The sequence below is a fragment of the Salvelinus fontinalis genome, chromosome 12 (assembly GCF_029448725.1).
Source record: "Salvelinus fontinalis isolate EN_2023a chromosome 12, ASM2944872v1, whole genome shotgun sequence".
Taxonomy (NCBI): domain Eukaryota; kingdom Metazoa; phylum Chordata; class Actinopteri; order Salmoniformes; family Salmonidae; genus Salvelinus; species Salvelinus fontinalis.
Genome location: NC_074676.1, coordinates 21131066 through 21150960, shown reverse-complemented (window position 1 = coordinate 21150960; position 19895 = coordinate 21131066). Strand labels below are relative to the sequence as shown.

Below are 19895 nucleotides of genomic sequence, written 5' to 3'. Positions count from 1 at the left end.
AGGCCACAGATATCAACAGAGATGTATTTATCTTGTGTGATTTTAATATAAATTGGAAGGATCATAATAATTCGAATAGAACTAAATTGATGAGATATGCAGATAACTGTGGTTAGAAACAAATGGTTAATGATACTACTAGATCATCAACTAAGTTGCATCATTGTTTAGACACATGCATTGATTTGATCTTCTGTAATATACCTTTGCAATGCTTAAAAGCCAGATCGATGCCAGTGGGCTGGACAGACCATAATATTGTGACCATAACCATGAACACCAAGGTTCCAAAGAAACCCCCAGGGATTGTGGTCAAGAGAAATGTTTTAACATTTAATTATGAGCTATTTCAAAATGATTTGGCTGCTGTACCCTGGGAGCTGATTTATCTAGAGGATGATTTAAATCACGCTACAGAATGTTTTATTGATTTGCTCACTGAGTTAATAGACCGTCATGCCCCAGTAAGAAAGAGTACAGTTGGGGCTCATCCATCTCCATGGATTGATGATGAGGCTTATTCTCAAAGAAATATGGCAAAAGTCTTAGCAGTCAAATCTGATCTAGAAATTGATGAACAGAATTATAGAACATTACGTAATTATGCAGTTAATTTGAATCGTGAGGAAAAAAACATTATTTTACAACAATGCTTTTATTGAATATAAAAATGATTGTAAAAAGGTATGGAATACAGTTAAGGGCTTCCTTGGTACATCTATCTCATCATGCCCATCGAGTGTGGAGGTTGGCGGGAGAACAATAACAACATCAGCTGATATTGCCAATAATTTAGCAGATTCTTTTTACAAAAAAATGGTATTTATTGAGCAGTAATGTAAACAGACATTCTTCCAAACAAGCTATTGTCCAATGGATTACTTATCATATTATGAGCAACAAGACCGGCTCTTTTAGTCTACAAATGGTGTCAGTAGAGGAGGTGTTAAACCTATTGAAGTCATTACTCAATAGTAAATCTACAGGTTATGATCTTATGGACAATTTTTTACTTCGCTATGCTGCTCCCCAGATTGCAGCTCCACTGAAATACATATTTAATTGGTCACTGGAAAAGGGGATGTTTGCAAATGTATGGAAGCATGCTAAACTGTGTCCTATTCCAAAAGACGGCAAAGAACCCATTACTCCTGCCCATTGTCGACCAATTAGTCTACTCCCTTCACTCAGTAAGATATTGGAGGGTATTGTGAGTAGACAAATATGGGAGTACATGGAAAATAATTATCTGATTACAGCCAATCAGCATGCTTATCGCAAAAACAATTCCACCACCACTGCATTGGTTGACATGACAGACAAGTGGCTCAATGCTATGGATAATGGCAGGTTTGTGGGTGTACTATTTTTAGATTTTAGTGCAGCATTTGATTTGGTGGATCATGAAATAATTTTGACAAAATTAACGCATTATGGTATAATAAGGCGGTAGCATTGAATTGGGTACAGTCATATCTAACTGACAGGAAACAGTCCACCTATATGAATGGTTTATTTTCTTCCCCTCATGCTTTAAACTGTGGAATACCGCAGGGCAGCTGCCTTGGGACACTTCTTTACTTAATATATACCAACGACCTTCCTTATGCCTTATCTGAAACTCAAGCTACTATATTTACAAATGATACTACAATTTATACAGCAAGACAATTGGTTCATCAAGTACAGCAAGCTTTACAAGGAGATTTGGAGAATATCAAGGAGTGGGTTTGCCGGAACAAACTTATTTTAAACACCCAGAAAACCAAAGTTATGTTGGTCTGTTCCACTAGGAAAAGGCCAACACAGCATGGGATACAATTTAAATATGGGGGGAGTACAAATTGAGGAAGTGGCAGAAACCAAACTACTGGGAGTGCAGCTAGACAACTGCTTATCATCATCGTCTCAAATAACTCATCTATGTAAAAAAAAATATTTAAAGAGCATGCATGATCAGAAGGATAGCTAAATATTTACCAGGAAATATTCTTCAGCAAATGACACAAGCATTAATTGAGAGTCAGGTCTGGGGACCTGCATCTGTGGAAATGCATCAGCAAGTGAAATTAAGAGGCTGCAGATTGTACAGAAGCAAGGATTGTTTTAAGGTGGAGATGTGGTTCTTCTGGTGTAGTCATGCGCAATGCTCTTGGTTGGTCATCAATCAACAAGATATTTGAAAAAACATGCTTATTTTATTTCATAATATACACCATGTAAAACGGCCAAACTCTATTCACAACTGTATTCAGTTGGTAAGAGACAGACATTCAGTAAATACTAGGAATAGATTGTTCACCATCTACGTATGTGTTATCCAGACAGAAAACAGAAAAAGGCTAAATAACATTTCGATTTAGAGCAATAAAGAAATTTACTAATTTAACTGAGCAAACCAGAAACCTTTCAATATATACATTTTAACAATATTTTAAAACCAATTAAATGTAATGCATAGGCAAGTTGTGCTGGACTATGGTAGATGAAGAATCAATATATCTTTTAGACTGAGTATTTATCGGGTCAATATGTTAGTGTATTATATCTGTTTGTAACAGTGTGTTATGTGAATGTGTTCATTTTATACAGTGTATTTTAATGTTTAATGACTGTTGGAAGATTAGTCCAAATGAGGACTAAAAGATATCCAAATAAAATCATATCAAATAAATCCAGGATGTCTCGGAAAAATGTTAAAGACTCCAGCCACCCAAGCCATAGACTGTTCTCTCTGCTTCCGCACAGTAAGCAGTACTGGTGCATCAAGTTTGACATCAACAGGCTCCTGGACAGCTTGTATCCCCAAGCCATAAAACTGCTAAACAGTCTCTATGCACACTCACAGGATTCTACACACACACACACTGACAGTCCAACACACACATAACATGCACACACATTTATACTGACTCCACGCGTACACACTCACATACAATCATCACTTACGCTGCTGCTACTCTGTTTATCATATATCATGCTGCCTAGTCACCTTATTCCTGTACATATCTACCTATATCACTCCAGTATCCCTGCACATTATAAATATGCTATTGGAACTGACCCTGTATATATCTTCTTACTTTCTCGTGTTCTTCTTATTTCTTCTTTTTATTTCTTGTATGTTTTTTTTCTACATTATGTTCTTTTTTGCGCTACATTGATATTGATTACTGCGTTGTTGTGTTGGAGCTTGCAAGAAAAGCAAATCATTGTACTTGTGCATGTGACATTTAAACTTGAAACTTTAAAGCAAATCAGGCTGCTCTGCTGATTGATTGACTTAATGGTACAATTTGTAATTTTTTGATTAACTTAACAAAAAAGAAGATATTATATTACCAAATAAAGATAAATGACATAAAACACACCCGAAAAGACTTTAGAGTACCTTAAATGATATCGTGGGCAAAAAATCTCCATCATTCATTGAAGGTGATGGGTTATTTTTAACAACACCTTTTGATGTTGCCAATCATTTCAATTACTATTTCAAAACAAAAATGTAAATTTATTTAACTAGGTAAGTCAGTTAAGAACAATTTATTATTTACAATGACGGTGTACCCCGGCCAAACCCTCCCCTAACCCGGACGACTCTGTGCCAATTGTGCGCCACCCTATGGGACTCCCGATCACGGCCAGTTGTGATACAGCCTGGGATCAAACCAGGGTCTGTAGTGACGCCTCTAGCACTGCGATGCACTCGTGAGTATTTCACTAGTAAAGCGGAACAACTCTGAAGTAAAATGACGTAGAACAGAGAACCATCATATTTTTTACAAATAAAATATCTAATAATGAAAGAAAAGGATTGCTGTTTTGAATTAGTGTGGGAGAGGTGTGGGAGAGGTGGAAAAATTAAAGTTATCCATCAATAATGATAAGCCACCAGGTATACACAACCCAGGACAACCCCAATTATTCAAGCAAACAACAAATTACCTTTAAAAACAGATTAAACAACAACTCATGAAATGGCAAGAACTGTGAGGACACACACAAACACACTAACATGCATATCATTTTTTTGTTGGATTGCTTGTATTATTTTTGGGTTGTATATTATTGTATTTAAAATGTTGTGTGACTTTCCTTACCTATCAGTGTATCTATCTGTGTATCTATCTGTGCTTTTTTACTTGTCATGTTTTGTGTTTTTTTGTGGACCCAACGAAGAGTAGCTTCTTCTGCTGCAAAAGCTAATGGTGATCAAATAAACAAATAAACACACACAGAGAGAGAGATAGACCTGTAGGGTCACACAAGAAGCCACGCAACATGGTCTCAGTGATTGACAACCACAAGAGGTGTGAATGTGCACAGGTTGAATAAGAAGGAGCATGAAGAGTGTCTGTGTATCTGGGTTACATAAGATATACATGTGTTTGTACTGTTGTAATCTGCTATATTCAGATGGAATATGATATTTTCTGGAGTTGCACTTAGATACAGGTAACTGGCAAAATAATGGAAACACTTGAATAAATGAGGGGTGCAAAGCATATTGAAAGCAAGTGTGGTTCCTGAGTTAATTAAGCAAAGCATGCTTAGGGTCATGTATAAAAATGCTGGGCAGGCATTATTTTCCCTACCATGGCTATGCCCCAATAGGATAACAATGCCCCCATCCAAAGGGCACGAGTGGTCAGTGAATGGTTTGATGAGCATGAAAATTATGTAAACCTTTTGCCATGGCCGTCACAGTCACCAGATCTCAACCAAATTGAACACTTATGGGATATTCTGTAGTGGTGCCAGAGACAACTTTTTCAACCACCATCAACAAAACCCCACAAAGGAATTTCTAGTGGAAGAATGGTGTCAACTCTCTCCAATAGCGTTCCAGACACTTGTAGAATCTATGCCAAGGTGCATTGATGCTGTTCTGGCTCGTGGTGGCCCAACGCCCTGTTAAGACATTTTATGTTGGTGTTTCCTTTATTTTGTCAGTTAAAACTTCTTGCGGATCAGTGGGATGCTAGGTCCCATTTCAAAAAATTCCGGTGAAATTGCAGAGCGCCAAATTCAAATTAAATTACTATAAATATTAAACTTTCATGAAATCACAAGTGCAATACATCAAAATAAAGCTTAACTTGTTGATAATTCAGCCGCCGTGTCAGATTTCAAAAAGGCTTTACGGCGAAAGCAAACCATGAGATTATCTGAGGACAGCGCCCCGCATACAAATGCATAACAAATCATTTTCAACCAGGGAGTTGCAACACAAAAGTCAGAAATAGCAATATAATATATGCCTTACCTTTGAAGATCTTCTTCTGTTGGCACTCCAAAAGGTCCCAGTTACATTACAAATGGTCCTTTTGTTCGATAATGTCGTTCTTTATATCCATAAAAACTCTGTTTAGCTGGCACGCTTCAGTCAATAATCCACTCGGTTTCCCTCCTTCAAAATGCATACAAAATGAATCCCAAACTTTACCAATAAACGTTGATTGACTTGTTTAGATAAGTTTATAATCAAACCTTAGGTACCCTAATACACAAATAAACAATAACATTTAAGACGGAGAATCGTTATTGTCTTTAACGGAGAAAATTACCAAAGAATGCGCTCTCATTCACGCACTTGGAAACACTACAGCCAAAATGGGAGCCACCTAGAAAAACTACAATTTCTGGCTCATTTTTCCAAAAACCAGCCTGAACCTCTTTCTAAAGACTGTTGACATCTAGTGGAAGCTCTAGGAACTGCAATCGGGCATGATTTTGCCCTATTATAAAAGTGCCAGACATTGAAATCAGTGGTAAGATGAATTAATTTTAGGGGGGATGGTTTGTCCTCGAGGTTTCGCCTGCCATTTCAGTTCTGTTATATTCACAGACATTATTTTAACAGTTTTAGAAACTTTGGAGTGTTTTCTATCCAATTCTACCAATATATATGCATACCACCCGCCCCCTATCCCAAAGAAGTTAATTAACTGTATAATTCTACAGATGATCCAAAAAGTGGTCATTTGAGTTTTGTTTGGTCTGCTGTTGACTTTAGCCAGCAGATCTCCACCACTAGACAACCCTGAGAGGGGGCGAGTGGTTTCATGCTCTCAACTCAATGGTCTAAGTCAAACTAATCCCCTTTTCTCAGTGGCCTGCTAGGGGAGTTATTATATGTATTGACTGGCTCTGCTGGGGAGAAAGAGAGTAAAGTGGTGTAAGCTACACCCCACGCCTAACACACACACACACACACAAATACAAGTGCACGCATACACACGTTTAAACACTGGGAGTGAAACAAACACACTGAGGTCAGACATTAGCCTACATCAGACCAGAGAAACTTGTTTGTCCTGAGCTCAATTTCAAGTCTCATAGCAAGTCTAAATACTTTAGTAAATAAGGTATTTCTGTATTATTTTTTAAATACATTTGCTAAAATGTATAAAAACCTGTTTTTGCTTTGTCATTATGGGGTATTGTGTGTAGATTGATGAGTAAAACAATGTATCTAAATAATTTTAGAATAAGGCTGTAACATAATACAATTTGGAAAAAGTCAAGGGGTTTGAATACTTTCCGAATGCACTGTATGTGGCTAATTAAGCAGCCCATATGATAGTGCAGCACTTCTAGACTAGCACAGGAAGCACTGCCACAGATGATCAAATCAAATCAGACTTTATTAGTCACATGCACAGGGTCCATAGGGGGATCATGGGGAGGGAGAGGTAGGAAGTCTGGGGGGCAGGAGGGTGACAGGGGGATTAGAGGGTTGATTGGTGGTGGCTATTCAGCAGCCTGATGGTCTGGGGGCAGGAGCAATTGGCCTGTTTTTTGCCATGATGGTCCTATATTGCCTGTGTCTGAGTGATGAAAGCGAGGAGAACAGGCCGTGGCTCAGGTGGCTGAAGTCCCTGATGACTTTCATGGCCTTCCTGCGACACCTGGTGTTGTAGGTGTCCTGGAGGACAGGCAGTGTGCCCCTGATGGTGCGTTCCGCTGGTCATACCACCCTCTGTAGAGCCTTGCAGTCAGCGGTGGTGGAAAATAGTACTGTTGTAAAGTAAAGCATTACTTTTGTTAAGTGTAACGACTACATTTTTCATGTAACTAATCCCAACACTGCTAATGTGGAAATCAGCTGGACTTCTGTTCTTCTGACTGACTGGTTATACTGTTTGAGACATGGGTTAGTGTGCTACTGACTGACTGGTTATATGAGACAATAGTTGGTGTGCTACTGACTGACTGGTTATACAGGGAGTCCTACTGGAGCATGCTGGCCAGGCCCCTACACAAACACACACATGAGAGTGCAGTGCATACATACACTGCCTTCAGAAGGTATTCATATACCTTGACTTAGTGTGCATTTTGTTGTGTCACAGCCTGAATTCAAAATTAATTTGTATCGCCCATCTACACACAATAACCCATAGTGAAAACATGTTTTTAGACAGTTTTGCACATTTATTGAAAATAAATCACAGAAATATCCTATTTACATAATTATTCACACCCCTGAGTCAATACTTTGTAGAAGCACCTTTGGCAATAATTACAGCTGAGTCTTTCTGCGTAAGTCTCTAAAAGCTTTCTACACCTGGATTGTGCAACATTTGCCCATTATTATTTTCAAAATTTGTTAAGCTCTGTCAAATTGGTTGTTGATCATTGCTAGACGACTGATTTCAGGTCTTGCCATAGATTTTCAAGTAGATTCAAGACTGTAACTCGGTCACTCAGGAACATTCACTGTGTTCTTGGTAAGCAACTCCAGTGTAGATTTGGCATTGTGTTTTAGGCTATTGTCTTGCTAAAAGGTAAATTATCTCCCAGTGTCTGGTGGAAAGCAGACTGAACCAGGTTTTCCTCTAGAATTTTACCTCTGCTTAGCTCCATTACGTTTATTTTGTATCCTGAAAATCTTCCCTGTCTTTAACTATTACAGTACAAGCATACTCATAACATGATGCAGCCACAACTATGCTTGATAATATGGAGAGTGATACTCGGTAATGTGTTGTATTGGATTTGCCCCAAACATGACACTTCGTATTCAGGACAAAAATGTAACTGCTTTGCTACATTTTTTGCAGTATTTCTTTTGTGCCGTGTTGCAAACAGGATTCATGTTTTGGAATATTTGTTAGGCTTCTTTCAGGCTTCTTGATTTTCACTCTGTCAATTAGGTTTGTACTGTGGAGTAACTACAATGTTTTTGAACCATACTTAGTTTTCTCCTATCACAGCCATTATACTTAGTAACTGTTTTAAAGTCACCATTGAGCCTCATAGTGAAATCCCTGAGCGTTTTCCTTCCTCTCAGGCAACTGAGTTAGGAAGGACGCCTGTGTCTTTGTAATGACTGGGTGAATTGATGCACCATCCAAAGTATCATGAATAACTTCACCATGCTCAAAGGGATATTTAATGTATGTTTTTTTAAACCAATAGGAGCCCTTCATTGTGAGGCATTGGAAAACCTCCCTTGTCATGTTCCTGACCTGTTTTCTGTTTAGTTTTGTGTGTTAGTTGGTCAGGACGTGAGTTTGGGTGGGCATTCTATGTTGTCTGTTTCTATGTTGGTTTAGGGTTGCCTGGTATGGCTCTCAATTGGAGGCAGGTGTTTGGCATTCCTCTAATTGAGAGTCATATTTAGGTAGGCGGTTCACAGTGTTTGTTTGTGGGTGGTTGTCTCCTGTGTCTGTGTCAGAACGTTTGTAGTCTGTTGTATGTGCACGACGTTTATTAGCTTCACGATCGTTTGTTGTTTTGTTAGTTTGTATTAAGTGTTTCGTGTTTATTTTTCGTCATCTTTAAAAATAAAAGAAGATGGCTTATTTTCCTAAAGCTGCGTTTTGGTCCATCAATCCTCCACACGATCGTGACAGAATTACTCACCAATACAGGACCAAGCGGCATGGAAAGCGGCAACAGGACCCACCTACACAGGGTTCGTGGACATGGGAGGAGATACTGGATGGTAAGGGGCCGTGGGCACAACCGGGAGAATATCGCCTTCCTCGTGAAGAGCTGGAGGCAGCTAAAGCCGAGAGGAGGCGATATGAGGAGGCAGCACGGAGACAAGGCTGGAAACCCGTGAGTACAACCCAAAAATTTCTTGGGGGGGGCCTTAAAGGGAGTGTGGCGAAGTCAGGTAGGAAACCTGCGCCTACTCCCTGTACTTACCGTGGAGAGCGAGAGTACGGGCAGACACCGTGTTACGCAGTAGAGCGCACGGTGTCTCCTGTACGTGTGCATAGCCCGGTTCGGTACATTTCAGCTCCACGTATCGGCCGGGCTAGACTGAGCGTTGAGCCGTATGTCATGAAGCCGGCCCAACGCATCTGGTCACCAGTGCGTCTCCTCGGGCCGGCGTACATGGCACCAGCCTTACGCATGGTGTCCCCGGTTCGCCTACATAGGCCGGTGCGGGTTATTCCACCTCCCCGCACTGGTCAGGCGACGGGGAGCATACAACCAGGTAAGGTTGGGCAGGCTCGGCGTTCAAGGGAGCCAGTACGCCTGCACGGTCCGGTATTTCCGGCGCCACCTCCCCGCCCCAACCCAGTACCACCAGTGCCTCCTCCACGCACTAGCTATATGGTGCGTGTCTCCAGCCCTTTACCACCAGTGTCTAAACCACGCACCAAGCCTCCTGTGTGTCCCCAGAGTCCTGTGCGTCCTGTTGCTGCTCCCCGCACTAGCCCTGAGATGCGTGTCCCCAGCCCGGTGCTACCAGTCCCGGCACCACGCACCAGGACTACAGTGCGCCTCAGCCGGCAGGAGTCTGCCGTCTGCACAGCGATGACTGAACTGCCCGTCTCCCCAGCGCCATCTGAGCCATCCGTCTCCCCAGCGCCATCTGAGCCATCCGTCTCCCCAGCGCCATCTGAGCCATCCGTCTGCAATGAGCCTGCAAAGCCGCCCGTCTGCCATGAGCCTGCAAAGCCGCCCGTCTGCCATGAGCCCACTGAGCCGTCAGCCAGACAGGAGCCGCTAGAGCCGTCAGCCAGACAGGAGCCGCTAGAGCCGTCAGCCAGACAGGATCTGCCAGAGCCGCCAGCCAGACATATCTGCCAGAGCCGCCAGCCAGACAGGATCTGCCAGAGCCGCCAACCAGACAGGATCTGCCAGAGCCGCCAACCAGACAGGATCTGCCAGAGCCGCCAACCAGACAGGATCTGCCAGAGCCGCCAGCGTGCCATGAGCAGCCAGAGCCGTCAGAGCGCCATGAGCAGCCAGAGCCGTCAGAGCGCCATGAGCAGCCAGAGCCGTCAGCCTGCCATGAGCGTCGAGAGCCGTCAGCCTGCCATGAGCGTCGAGAGCCGTCAGCCTGCCATGAGCGTCGAGAGCCGTCAGCCTGCCATGAGCGTCGAGAGCCGTCAGCCTGCCATGAGCGTCGAGAGCCGTCAGCCTGCCATGAGCGTCGAGAGCCGTCAGCCAGCCATGAGCGTCGAGAGTCGTCAGTCAGCCATGAGCTGTCCTTCAGCCTGAAAAGGCTAGATACCCAGAACTGCCCAGCAGTCCAGAGCTGTCTCTCTGTCCGGAGCTGCCCTTCAGTCCGGAGTTGCCCCTCTATCCTGAGCTACCTCTTTATCTTGAGCTACCTCTCTCTCCTAAGCTATCCCTCTGTCCTGAGCTACCTTGTCCCAGAGCTGTCCTTGATTCTGGTGTTGCCCCTAAATTTAGGTGGGGTTATTTGGAGGGTGGTCATTGTGGGGAGGCTACGGAGGCGGGGATTGATTATGGTGGGGTGGGAACCACGCCCGGAGCCTAAGCCACCACCGTGGTCAGATGCCCACCCAGACCCTCCCCTGGACTTTTTGGTGATGCGTTCGGAGTACGCATCTTGAGGGGGGGGTTATGTCATGTTCCTGACCTGTTTTCTGTTTAGTTTTGTGTGTTAGTTGGTCAGGACGTGAGTTTGGGTGGGCATTCTATGTTGTCTGTTTCTATGTTGGTTTAGGGTTGCCTGGTATGGCTCTCAATTGGAGGCAGGTGTTTGGCATTCCTCTAATTGAGAGTCATATTTAGGTAGGCGGTTCACAGTGTTTGTTTGTGGGTGGTTGTCTCCTGTGTCTATGTCAGAACGTTTGTAGTCTGTTGTATGTGCACGACGTTTATTAGCTTCACGATCGTTTGTTGTTTTGTTAGTTTGTATTAAGTGTTTCGTGTTTATTTTTCGTCATCTTTAAAAATAAAAGAAGATGGCTTATTTTCCTAAAGCTGCGTTTTGGTCCATCAATCCTCCACACGATCGTGACATCCCTGGTCTTTGTAGTTGAATCTGTGTTTGAAATTCACTGCTCGAATGAGGAACCTTACAGATAATTTGTGTGTGGGGTACGGACATGAGGTAGTCATTCAAAAATCATTCAAAACAGTCTTAATGCACACAGAGTGAGTCCATGCAAATGATTATGTGACCTGTTAAGCAATTATTTACTTCTAAACTTATTTAAGCTTGCAATAACAAAGGGGTTGAATACTTATTGACTTTATCTTACATTTATTTGTTTGAATTTCAAAAAACATGATTCCACTTGAACATTCTGGGTTATTGTGTGTAGGCCAATGACAAAAAACATCTAAATGTCATCAATTTTAAATTCAGGCTGTAACATAACAAAATGTGAAAAAAGTCAAGGTCTATGAATACTTTCTGAAGGCATTGTACATATGCTCACGTCTATACACACACACACACACACACACACAGTTCCCCAGGGCAGTTGAGTTGGAGAGACAGACAGGGAACAGAGGCAGAGAGGAGAGGGCACTTAGTAACGCACTAGTTGGCAATGTGGCCGCTGACATCACTGAGACCACACACACACATACACACACATGGCTGTGTGTTTGTTTGTTTCCCCCTAAACCCACCCTGCTAACTCATGATTAAAGCACTAATTACTATACTCCATTATCATACAACACAGCCCTTCAGCTAGTAGCTTATTATATACAGAGTTTTATCTTCCATTGACAGTGAAAGGCTATTGTAGGTGTGCTGCTCAGAGAGCTAGAGACTGTGTGTGAGTGTATTGTATTGTGAGCCCTCTTTTCATGGCAGTGTTTCTGTATAGATATATGTAGGTGGGATTTTTGTATAGTAGAGAGTATATGATACACAGGCAGGCAGGGTAACAAGGCAGAGGATATCACCAGAGGGGAATTATTTTCCCACCATGCTCTTCCTTTTATTTAAACTTTATTTAACTAGGCAAGTCAGTTAAGAACAAATTCCAGGGGCAGAACGACAGATTTTTAACTTGTCAGCTCAGGGATTCAATCTGGCAACCTTTCGGTTACTGGCCCAACGCTCTAACCACTAGGCTACCTGCCGCCCCTAGAAGCCTCTTGGACCTAGACTTGGCGTTCTGGTATCGCTTACCGTCAGAATGCTCTCGATGGTGAAGCTGTAAAACCTTTTGAGGATCTGAGGACCCATGCCAAATCTTTTCAGTCTCCTGAGGGGGAATAGGTTTTGTCGTGCAGTCTTCACGACTGTCTTGGTTTGCTTGGACCGTGTTAGTTTGTTGGTGATTTGGACGCCAAGGCAGTTGAAGCTCTCAACCTGCTCCACTACAGCTCCGACTGTGAGAATGGGGGCGTGCTCAGTCCTCCTTTTCCTGTAGTCCACAATCATCTCCTTTGTCTTGATCACGTTGAGGGAGATTGTTGTCCTTGCACCATGCGGCCAGGTCTCTGACCTCCTCCATAGGCTGTCTCATAGTGTTGTCTGCTATGGGTTGTAGAGAGACTGAAGACAGTCTAGTGTTGTCTGCTATGGGTTGTAGAGAGACTGGAGAGTCTAGTGCTGTCTGTTATGGGTTGTAGAGAGACTGAAGACAGTCTAGTGTTGTCTCCTATGGGTTGTAGAGAGACTGAAGACAGTCTAGTGTTGTCTGCTATGGGTTGTGGGAAAGTATCATCCACTTTCTGTGACACTTGGACTGGAGGGAAGAGCATAGAGTCACCCTACAGAGAGGAGGAGAGGAGAGGAGGAGAGGAGGAGATGAGAGGATGAAAATGGAGCATGTTGGCAAGGGCCCTGCACAAGTACACACATGAGCATGCAGTGCGTACACACATATGCACACACACACACACACACAAACACACACACACACACACACACACACACACACACACTTCCCCAGGGCAGTTGAGTTGGAGAGACAGACAGGGAACAGAGGCAGAGAGGAGAGGGCACTTAGTAACGCACTAGTTGGCAATGTGGTCGCTGACATCACTGAGACCACACACACACAGGGTTGCTAGAGCAACGCCACACTAACCAATATCCAGATAAAACCTTTGCCTGCCTAACATGGTTGTGTGTTTGTTTCCCCCTAACTCCATCCCGCAGACCGTTGAAAAGTCGATGTCCGCGTAGTCGCGAAAAATCAAATTAGCATAATAATAAAAAAATACCCAATTTTTATACTTGAGTAAAAGTAAAGTTACATTAGAAAATGACTCAAGTGAAAGTCACCCAGTAAAATACTACTTGAGTAAAACGCTAAAAGTATTTTTGTTTTAAATATACTTAAGTATCAAAAGTAAATGTAATTTCTAAAATATACTTAAGTATCAAAAGTAAAAGTATGAATTATTTCAAATTCCTTATGTGAAGCAAACCAGACAGCATGATTTTCCTGTTTTTTATTTATGTATATGGAGAGCCAGGGGCACACTCCAACACTCAGACATCATTTTCAAATTAAGCATTTGTGTTTAGTGAGTCTGCCAGATAAGATGCAGTAGGGATGACCAGGGATTTTCTCTTGATAAGTGTGTGAATTAGACCAGTTTCCTCTCCTGCTAAGCATTCAAAATGTAACTTTTGGGTGTCAGGGAAAATGTATGGAGTAAAAAGTACATTATTTGTTTTAGGGATGTAATGGAGTAAAAGTAAAAGTTGTCCAAAATGTAAATAGTAAAGTAAAGATACCCCCAAAAACTACTTAAGTAGTACCTTAAAGTATTTTTACACCACTGACTGCATCTGCCTATGTAACTCTTCTGCATCTGCTGTGAAAGGTGACAGAGCTAGAGCGGTCTTGGTCAGACCATGAGACATCCTGAAAATCGGTGTAGTGTCTGAATGGTTTGGTCTACAAAACTATGGAAAGATGAGACTCTCACAAATACCCCCACAAGCGTCTTGGGACTCATCTGAAGTCGGTACAGCCGATCTGCCAACTTCTGTCTGAACAGTTTGGGCTACACACTAATATGACACCTCTGCGTAAAGGTGAGACTCTCACAAACACTTACATGTCGGTTTTGCTCGAGGACACCCACAAGCCTCACAAGACTTGTCTGAATGTCACCAGGTACCATTCGAAAAAATGTATATGAGTACAGTACCAGTCAAAAGTTTTTATTTTTACTATTTTCTACATTGTAGATAATAGTGAAGACATCAAAACTATGAAATAACACATCGAAACGTGTAGTAACCAAAAAAGGTGTTAAACAAATCAAAAAAATATTTTAGATTTTAAATTATTGAAAGTAGCCACCCTTTGTCTTGACAGCTTTGCACACTCTTGGCATTCTCTCAACCAGCTTCACTTGAAATGCTTTTCCAATAGTCTTGAAGGAGTTCCTACATATGCTGAGCACTTATTGGCTGCTTTTTCTTCACTCTGCGGTCCAACCCAATCGGGTTGAGGTCGAGTGATTGTGGAGGCCAGGTCATATGATGCAGCACTCCATCACTCTCCTTCTTGGTCAAATAGCCCTTACACAGCCTGGAGGTGTGCTGCGTCATTGTCCTTTTGTAAAACAAATGATAGTCCCATTCAGAGCAAACCAGATGGGATGGCGTATTGCTACAGAATGCTGTGATAGCCATGCTGGTTAAGTGTGCCTTACATTGTAAATAAATCAGTGTCAGCAGCAAAGCACCCCCACACCATCACACCTCCGTGATTCACGTGATTCAAGTGTATAAATAAGGTGTATTGAACACGTCTGTATAATCTCAATGAGGACATAGCAAGTTTTCATTAGTCATTGGGTACATCGTATGAAAAATGTCAGAGTAATCTACAATAGACACATATTTCATGTTCAAATTCAAAAAAATAACATACATAGGCATTTCATCATTAAGTCCTCTAGGAAATAATGTTTGGAGGGTGAAAATCCCAAAACATTCTCTTTTACTCAGAGTATTAATAATATCCCCTCCCCTGTCTGATATCTTAACTTTCTCTATATCACAAAATCTAAAGGTGGAAATGTTATGCTTCAGGTCATTGAAATGTACAGCGACTGGATAATCCCTGTCGTTTCTCCTGATTTAACTTTTATGTTCACTAATTCTCTGTTTGAGAGAGCGGGTGGTCACAGATACCTTAAAAAAGGGTAGGGGTGTGGTTCAGAAAACCAGTCAGTATCTGGTGTGACCTCCATTTGCCTCACGCAGCGCCACCCCCTTTACATAGAGTTGATCAGTTGATTGTGGCCTGTGGAATGTTGTCCCACTCCTCTTCAATGACTATGCGAAGTTGCTCGATATTTGAGGGAACTGGAACACGCTGTTGTACACGTCAATCCATTGCATCCCAAACATGCTCAATGGGTGACATGTCTGGTGATTATGCAGGCCATGGAAGAACTGGGACATTTTCAGTTTGCAGGAATTGTGTACAGATCCTTGCCACATGGGGCAGTGCGTTATCATGCTGAAACACGAGGTGATGTCGGCAGATGAATGGCACGACAATGGGCCTCAGGATCTCGTCACTGAATCTCTGTGCATTCAAATTACATCAATAAAATGCAATTGTGTTTGATGTCCGTAGATTATGCTTGCCTATACCTTAATAACCCCACTGCCACCATGGGGCTACCCTGTTCACAATGTTGACATCAGCAGACTGCTCGCCCACACAACGCGTACACATGATCTGTAGTTGTGAGGGTGCTTGGACGTACTGCCAAATTCTATAAAACAACATTGGAAGTGGCTTATGGTAGAGAAATGAACATTCAATTATCTAGCAACAGCTCTGGTGGACATTCCTGCAGTCAGCATGCTCCCTCAAAACTTGAGACATCTGTGGCATTGTGTTGTGTGACAAAACTGCACATTTTAGAGTGGCCTTTTATTGTCTCCAGCACAAGATGAACCTGTGTAATGATTATGCTGTTTAATCAGCTTCTTGATATTCCACACCTGTCAGGTCGATGGATTATCTTGGCAAAGGATAAATTATCACTAACATGGATGTAAACAAACCCTGTACTCAAAATTTGAGAGAAATAAGCTTCTTGTGCATATGGAACATTTATGGGATTTTTAATTTCAGCTGATGAAACATGAGACCAACACTTTACATGTTGCGTTTATATTTTTGTTCAGTGTAGTTCTGTCCTTGAGCTGTTCTTGTCTATCAATGTTCTGTTTCATGTTTTGTGTGGACCCCTGGAAGAGAAGCTGCTGCTTTCGCAATAGCTAATGGGGATCCTGATAAAATACCAAATACGCACACATTGTACTGCAAACATGCTGCAGCAGAAGTCCCTGTTTCTCATTCATGCAGCGTGGGATCGTATTTACTCCTACAGCCAGATACAGGCTGCAGCAGAGATGAGATCCATTCACACTCTGACCATTCGTGTGTGTGTCTGCATGTGTGTGGACTCCCACAGACAGATAGTTCACAATACCTGTTTATAACCAGTTATACTGTACAAGATTATAGTATCAGTAGTGAATGACCTACTGATGCTGAGGACAGCTAACCTGATCCTACTCTCATCATTATATGAGGGCCAAATACATAGCTGTTTAGAATTACTGTGACAACTCTAAGTTTTGTTTACATGCATATACCTGACTCTCTTAAAGGAAAGCTCATCCCCAAAAACTATATTTTGGTATTTGTTTCATTAGCCCATTGTTGACATAGTCCCAAAATGTTTTGACACAAAATGCATCATACGGGATGATTTCTGTATTTTGAAAGTTACAATTTTTAAAAACTTGATTGCGGAAAAGCAAAACTATTTTGGACTATGTCAACAATGTACTAATGAAACATATACCAAAATATTGTTTTTGCGTGGATTTTTCTTTAACACAGTCACACAAACCACACACACAACATGCATACACACACACACAGAGATACTACCATACAACCCCATCACACACTACCATTGCCTTGCCAGCACAGTGTGTGCATTGCTGGTGGATACAGTATAGTAAGGGTTTTACTGCACCTAATGCTTTACATCCATCAGCTCCATGTAACAGAAAATACAACATTACTACTGCTGCTACTAGTACTATCCATTTACCCCTTCCCCTCCCCTCCCTCTCTCTTCTCCCCTCCTCTTCTCTTCCTTTCAACCTATCTCAATATCTCTCCTCCTTTCCTCTCTCTCTCTTGCTCTCTCTCTCTCTCCCCCCTTTCCCTCCCTCTCTCTGTCCGTGTCAGCATCCTGTGAAATCCCTCCTCCATTTCTCGTTTGGTCTGTGTAAGCGCGTGAGTGATAGTGTGGGTGAGCGTGTATGTGAGCGTGTGAGTGTGAGTGAGAGTGTGTGCATGTGTGTGTGCCTTTACTACTCTGGCAGGATACGAGTGAGGGAGTGTGAGAGAGGAGGGAAGCCACGGAGAGAAGAGGAAAGAGAGGAGGAGAGGAGAAGAGAAAGGAGGACTTGATATGGCCATGTGCAGGATGTTTTGACGTTGGGACAGTAGTTGATCTTTGGCGGTGTGTGAGTGAGGGTGTGAGCCAGAGTTTGTATAAGTGTGAGTGCGCGTGTGTGTGTGTGAGATGGGGTCTGCTCTGGGCAGAAGAGAGGAAGCTAAAAGAAAGGAGAGGAAGGCAAGAGAAGCCAGGAAAGCCAAACTCAATAGTAAGGTATCCCACTCGCTCTATCCATCTACACATTTCTCTGTCTGTCCCCCTCTCTATATTTCCTTCTATGTCTGTCTGTGGCTCTTACTCTTTCTCTGTCACTCTCTCATTTTCTCTCTCTGTATCTCTCTCTCTCTCTCATCTTCCTGTCTCTTATCTTCTCTCTCGGTCTCTCCTCTGTCGTTCAGCTCTGCTGCATGTTAGCAGTGTGAAAATGACGAGTGCTGCAGTTATGTGTGATTGCTACTCCTTCAGCATGCTAATGTTTCTCTCTCTGCACTGTTTCTGTCTGTGTTTGTGTGTACCCACACGTGTGTGTGTGTGTGTGTGTGTGTGTGTGTGTGTGTGTGTGTGTGTGTGTGTGTGTGTGTGTGTGTGTGTGTGTGTGTGTGTGTGTGTGTGTGTGTGTGTGTGTGTGTGTATGCACATGAGGGTGTATCAGTGTGCATGTGTGTACCCAATCACTGATACACTTTCATATGCGTGCATGTGTGTTTGTGATCTGTCAGTGGGACTCCCAGGGACAATAGTGGAATTGTATTATGTTTCTGCCTATAATCATACTTCTCTGCTTCTGTCACATTCTTGTCATAACCCTGGAGTGATGCTCTGAGCTGCTGAAGAGGGACAGGGCTAAGTGTGTGTGTGTGCGTGCGTGTCTGTGCGGGCGTGCGTGTCTGTACGTGTCTGTGTCTATGCACGCCTGTGTGTTGACTGTGTTATGAGGTCAGACACTTCACTTCACCAAAGGTGTGTGTGTCGTGTGTTACTAGTATAGGGAGACTCATCTACAGCTTTAGCTAGCAGAGAGCGGTTTAGGGTTACGGGTTAAGGTTATGGTAAGGTTTAGTGCGTGCGTCCGCGTCTGTGTGTATATGAGTGTGTGTTTGCGGCCATATACTACAAAACTACAGCATACACTACAGCACAGTTTATAGCACAGTCTATAGCACAGACTACAGCACAGTCTACAGCACGGACTACAGCACAGAATACAGCACAGACTACAGCACAGTCTACAGCACAGTCTACAGCACGGACTACAGTACAGACTACAACTCAGTATACAGCACAGACTACAGCACAGACTACAGCACAGTCTACATCATAGTCTACATCACAGACTACAGAACAGTCTACAGCACAGTCTACAGCACAGTCTACAGCACAGTCTACAGCATAGACTACAGCACAGTCTACAGCACAGACTACAGCACAGTCTACAGAACAGTCTACAGAACAGTCTACAGCACAGTCTACAGCACAGTCTACAACACAGTCTACACAGTCTACAGCACAGTCTACAGACTACAGCACAGTCTACAGCATATACTACAGCACAGACTACATCACAGTCTACAGCAAAGTCTACAGCAGAGACCACATCACCGACTACAGCACCAACTACAGCAGACTACATCACAGCCTACAGCACAGACTACATACAGCACAGTGTACAGCATAGACTACAGCACCGTCTACAGCAGAGACCACAGTAGAGACCACAGCACAGTCTACAGCACCGACCACAGCACAGACCACAGCACAGTCTACAGCACGGACTACAGCACGGACTACAGCACAGACTACAGCACGGTCTACAGCACGGACTACAGCACGGACTACAGCACAGACTACAGCACAGACTACAGCACAGACTACAGCACAGACTACAGCACGGACTACAGCACGGACTACAGCACGGACTACAGCACAGTCTACAGCACAGTCTACAGCACAGACTACAGCACAGACTACAGCACAGACTACAGCACAGTCTACGGCACAGACTACGGCACAGACTACGGCACAGTCTACGGCACAGACTACGGCACAGACTACGGCACAGTCTACGGCACAGACTACGGCACAGTCTACGGCACAGACTACGGCACAGACTACGGCACAGACTACGGCACAGACTACGGCACAGACTACGGCACTGTCTACGGCACTGTCTACGGCACAGACTACGGCACAGTCTACGGCACTGTCTGCGGCACAGTCTGCGGCACAGTCTGCGGCACAGTCTGCGG

General features: G+C 43.1%; 1 protein-coding gene across 3 annotated transcripts in view; it reads left to right on the top strand.

Annotated features, from left to right (window-relative positions):
• LOC129866955 (SH3 and multiple ankyrin repeat domains protein 3-like) overlaps window positions 1–19895 on the top strand; it is a 269385-nt gene that overhangs the window by 66698 nt on the left and 182792 nt on the right. The window contains exon 1 of one of the 3 annotated variants that reach the window (XM_055940014.1): window positions 17444–17862. The exons of 1 other annotated variant lie outside the window; for it this stretch is intronic. In XM_055940014.1, the coding sequence (XP_055795989.1) occupies window positions 17776–17862 (87 nt within the window). In that variant the 5' untranslated portion in view covers window positions 17444–17775. Of the gene's footprint in view, window positions 1–17443; window positions 17863–19895 lie in introns of those variants that run through there. One more of the 3 variants, XM_055940015.1, reaches the window with a different exon arrangement.